This window comes from Tribolium madens, unplaced genomic scaffold (genome assembly GCF_015345945.1).
Source record: "Tribolium madens isolate multiple individuals breed KSU strain unplaced genomic scaffold, Tmad_KSU_1.1 Scaffold_19;HRSCAF=116;Tcas5.2_LG9, whole genome shotgun sequence".
NCBI classification, from domain to species: domain Eukaryota; kingdom Metazoa; phylum Arthropoda; class Insecta; order Coleoptera; family Tenebrionidae; genus Tribolium; species Tribolium madens.
Genome location: NW_025400983.1, coordinates 16,338,942 through 16,343,760, shown reverse-complemented (window position 1 = coordinate 16,343,760; position 4,819 = coordinate 16,338,942). Strand labels below are relative to the sequence as shown.

General features: G+C 27.4%; 1 protein-coding gene across 1 annotated transcript in view; it reads right to left on the bottom strand.

Annotated features, from left to right (window-relative positions):
* LOC123015510 (UNC93-like protein) overlaps nt 1-1,877 on the bottom strand; it is a 53,071-nt gene extending 51,194 nt beyond the window's left edge. The window contains exon 1 of the mRNA XM_044415274.1: nt 1,754-1,877. Within this exon, the coding sequence (XP_044271209.1) occupies nt 1,754-1,806 (53 nt within the window). The 5' untranslated portion in view covers nt 1,807-1,877. The remainder of the gene's footprint in view (nt 1-1,753) is intronic.
* Between the last annotated feature and the right edge of the window lie 2,942 nt (nt 1,878-4,819).

The window sequence follows — 4,819 nt, the reverse complement described above, 5'->3', positions numbered from 1 at the left end:
CAGAATTTCTCAAGACCAACGTTTCGTTTTTATTTTTACAAATTACAAAAGATTTTAAAGTTATTAAGATTTTGTTCACATTTTTGACTATTTTGAAGCCAAAATAAAATGGAAACTTTTTACTGAGAAAGTGAAGAAAATCTTTTGACACAGCAACTTGCTTATTTTTATCTGACTTTAATAAATTAATTCGTTTTAAATCGACTCACAAATTAATTAAAAGTAAATAATTCTTGAATTGTTTATTTTTGTAATTTTTTGTTTTAGAAATATTAAAAATAAAAAATGCGGTGCTGTTTAAAAAAGTTGACTATCGACGGTCAAGAAATATTGTGGAAAGAAGCAATTAATTTGGTTCATGTTGAAGCGTTTTTAAAATAAATTGCAAATTGTATTTTCTGTAAATATAATGCAAAAAAGATGATATATTATAATAGAAATTGAAATCAAAACAAAAATATGAAAAGGCATTATTTTTTGCGATTTATAAAAAGAGAAATTACTAAAAATATTGCTACACACCAAAATATTTTCAACTTTATTTTTCTGTTACTTTTAATTTAAAGTAATATGTGCTTGTTTTTAATTAGCGTTTTAATGCAATAACTCGACAAAAATTACTCCACGTGCATCACGAACTACGAAAAAATATAAAAAATAATTAATTAATTATTCACGAATACGAATAAATACCATAAAAATACTTGTTTTAATAGTTTTTATAGTTGATGGAATGAAATGTATTACATAAGAATTGTAAGAAGCACTCCAATTAAACATTTTTTTAACGCGACGGTTGATGTATTTTTTGAGTTGTACACCGTGCGCCTGAAGTCGCGCCTCAGATGAAAATGCCATTTAAGGTAAGATATCAGGAACATGGAAAAAATGTTTAAAAAATTCTATTGATAAACATTTCTAAGTTATGAGAGATTAAATTTTGCACTTTGACTCTATTTATTTCTGTTGGAAAAATAATTTTCCAAGTTTTTTTGCTACAAGCTAGTAGAAGAGAAAACAAGGAATCTGTATACTAAATTGTAACTCTGTTTAATGTTATTTGAGGCTTTTATTGGCAAAATTTTTGTACCTTTACTAAATAATTATAAAAAAAAAACATAAAAGATGACATATGTCAAAAAAAACTATCAAAATTTTTTGACAGATAAAATTTTTTAAACAATTTTTTCATGTTCCTGGTATCTTATCTTACTTGAAAATTTTCTCTGGGACGCGAGTTCTCACTTACCCTGTGTAAAGGCACTTTGCATGTACAAAATAAAACAATTAAAAAATTGTTTGTGTTTAAATCAATTATACACAACTATTAAGCAAATAACAAGAACAATATATTCTTTAAACGCATAATTTATTTTAACTGCCTTGGTATTGGTAGTTTGTAATTTCTGTTATAATATCATTGACCTGGAAATRTAATTACAAATACATAGTTAACTTATTTCAAAATAATATCTAGCCGCGTTAAACAGTGGCATCGCAATATGAGGAATGTATTAAAATAAATTTCACATCTATATTTTTCTTTATTAAAGTTAAGCACAAAAAAATACAACAAATTACGCTGACATTTCTGTTAAATGGAGAGTTGCTGCAAGGACGTTCATTGATCTATTTCAATGTGTTTTGAAATTTTTGTGTATTGCAGTTTTATTAACAAAACTGCACGTAATTAATGCTCAGTTATTTAGTATTTAAATTATTTTATCATAATATTTAACTCAAACTGACTTACACGTCAACGGCCTTATCCACCATATCAGATATAGTATAAACCATTTTGGTCATTTATTCAACTGGTTTTTACACTGTCACTCACGAACCACTTAAACCGTTAAGTTTTGTAATCAATCTAACTCTTGCGRGATGTACAGATACAAACTGTGTTGGTTGTCCTTGCTATCAGGTAAGCAAGCAATAGGATAATCTAATCTAAAATTGTATTGCGAATTAAGGTAACATTCTTCAGCGAAATAAACTGAGTAAACACCAATGTTCTTGAGTATTAATACTTTTTATTTAATTTTATTTTAGGATAATACCCCACCCTAAACACAATTAAGTTACGTGGAAAGTATAATAAAATTCGGTAGTTGTTTCAAAATCTACAAAATTGAATTTGACTGATTGAAATAAACAGTAATCGAAAAAGTATAATATGAAATCATGCAGAAATATTTTTTAGTAGAACTTGAATCTCTAATAAATTAAAGATTAGGTAATTGAGCAAGTTWTTGCTTTCTCACTATTTGTAGACAATAAACAAAACTGMAAGTTATAATTAATAATGTTTAACTTTTTTTTTATTTTTACAACTCTACTGTTTTCAGGTTGCAGAACGTTGAAAAAGTTCAACAAATAATTATTTTTTATTGTTCATGTTATATGAAAAACTAATACATCCGCATAATTCAACATTTATTATCAAAGGCTTTCTCTAGGTACATACTTTTTTTTAATTATTTGCCTCCAGAAAATAATAATTAATATACCTAAATTTAAGTAATATAAAAAATGTGTTCGAATTTTGGGAAAGAACTTTTGTTTTTGAGTTATGTGATTTGTTTGTCAAAATTGCGATTAATGTAAAATAAACCGGCCCTTAATATCTTTGTTTCTAAAATAAGGGTTAAAAACTGAGTAAAAAAGACTTTTAATATAAAGCGTAAATCAGTTGAGATTTTTTTTAAACCAAACTGAAATTAGTTCAAATAGCCGAAGACTTAGTAAAAAAGTAATAAATATTTTTTAGAAAATAATGTATTGTACAGAGTCATCGTTGACGAGTCACCGTGTATTTGATTCCAATTGTTCAAAGTGCAAAAATATTGCAGCAATATGTGTGATATACAGGATAATTTAATTATAATACGAGTATACTCGTATTCTGTATTGAATTGAGATATTTCGAAAAAATAAAATAAAATAAATTTTACTGAAAAAGTTTGCAATTATATATAGACAGCGACACAAAAATCAATAAATTTTACTAAAATATCTTATATAACGCATCCTGTTCTAAGTTACATAATTACTTTTTTATAAAAAAAATTTTCTTTAATTTGTAATATAATATACTATTAAAAACCTTTCACTTATTTTGTCTTTGACAAAAAACTAAGATTGGTTTAAAAATCCTTCTCACGTAAAGGCTTAAAATACTAAAATGCTTAATATTGTTTTTTTTTGTTAGAACAAAAACACAAATGGATAATCACAAACACAAAGTTGTTTAAGGGTTCTAGCAGCTGTTTCCTCGTATTCTGTTTTAATCCAACGAAAATATACTTCTATAATATAATGGAAATGAAACAGAAATTATACTTACCAGCCTGCTGCATGTTTATGTGTCTGAAACTTTTACGACGATTTTGTATAATAAGTAGCGATTTCATCTCTTCTTTTTTAAGTTAAATCAGGCAGATGAATAAAGTTTATTTGCCGCAATTGTTCACAATAGTTTCTAGAATTAAACAACAGTACACAGGCGTCCCAAAATCACCGAACGAACTTAAATTTGTAGATGAATTCTAAAACAAAATAAATTTTTCATCGTTTTAAAATAGTATGTTAAAGTACAAGTTGCAGAAGGTATCTAGCACAAATTCGAAATTCCGAAACGAGCCGCGTAGCGGCGAGTTGAGGAACAAATGAGTGCTTATAGAACCTTCTGCAACAAGAGCTTTATACTATTTTTTCTATTTTGCCGCTTTATATCGTTTTATAAATTAAAAAACAAATTTTTTTTCTAGAGAATTTTGCGATGGTTGGCGACTTTTATGTGGAATAATTTTAGGCGGCTATGAAAAATAAAAGTAATTCTTATTTTCACATTTGAAAATGAATTGTGAAGAAAGTCTGTCACTAAAATTAAATTAACGCCAACGACTTATTAAAAAAGCACTCAAATGACGTCATTTGAGTGCTGGAATAGACTTATTCTCAACGCAAAATAGAAAAAAAGATATTTTAAAAATACAGGGAAATAAAGTAAGTAAACAAGTAAGAGTGTGTTAATAATTAAGCCCTCTAAAGTGTTAACAAATAAGATTTGTATTAAAGTTTTTGACTGAAGACTTTTATTAAAAAATTAGAAATATTTATTTTATTATACCTCGATGACTCAAAAGTATCGTGATGGCTAAGTTGCACTGCTAGATGGCGCTATTCTAATTAAAATTACATAGTCAAAAAAATTCAATAGGTAATTACTAAGGCTCGGATTATATGCATGAAAAATTCGTAAAATATGTGCATATACAGGGTATTTCACGAGTGATAATGAGCCTGACCAAATTTGAACTGCAGCCAGCAATACATTTGCATAGGCTTCATCGATTTTGATTATGAATTTTAAAATTAATTAAACATAGTTATCGCGTGACTGACACAAAGACAAGACATTGACATTGACAAGAGAGGGAAAATAAGTTTTAAGGTTATTTGCCTCTCTACCGTTGGAAAACACTTTAGTTATTCAAGCCTTTTTGGAGCTTTTCTATTCCGGAAACATTATCTTTACATACGCTCAACGGTAGAAACATATTTCCCAAATTCGCCATAAATGAGAATCAGATCTGTTTTCTCATCGTTCGAATGCATTTTGACTTTTTGCTAAATTTGATGTCAGTTGTGACTAATAGAATTATTGGAAGCAAAGCTATCGTGGATTCATAATCGGGTTTTCAAAAAATGCGATATATAAAATATCCACGTTAACTTTGCAAATGTATTGTGGGTTGTATTTTCAATTCCGTCAGGCTCATTATCACTTGTGAAATACCCTGTATATGCACGTATT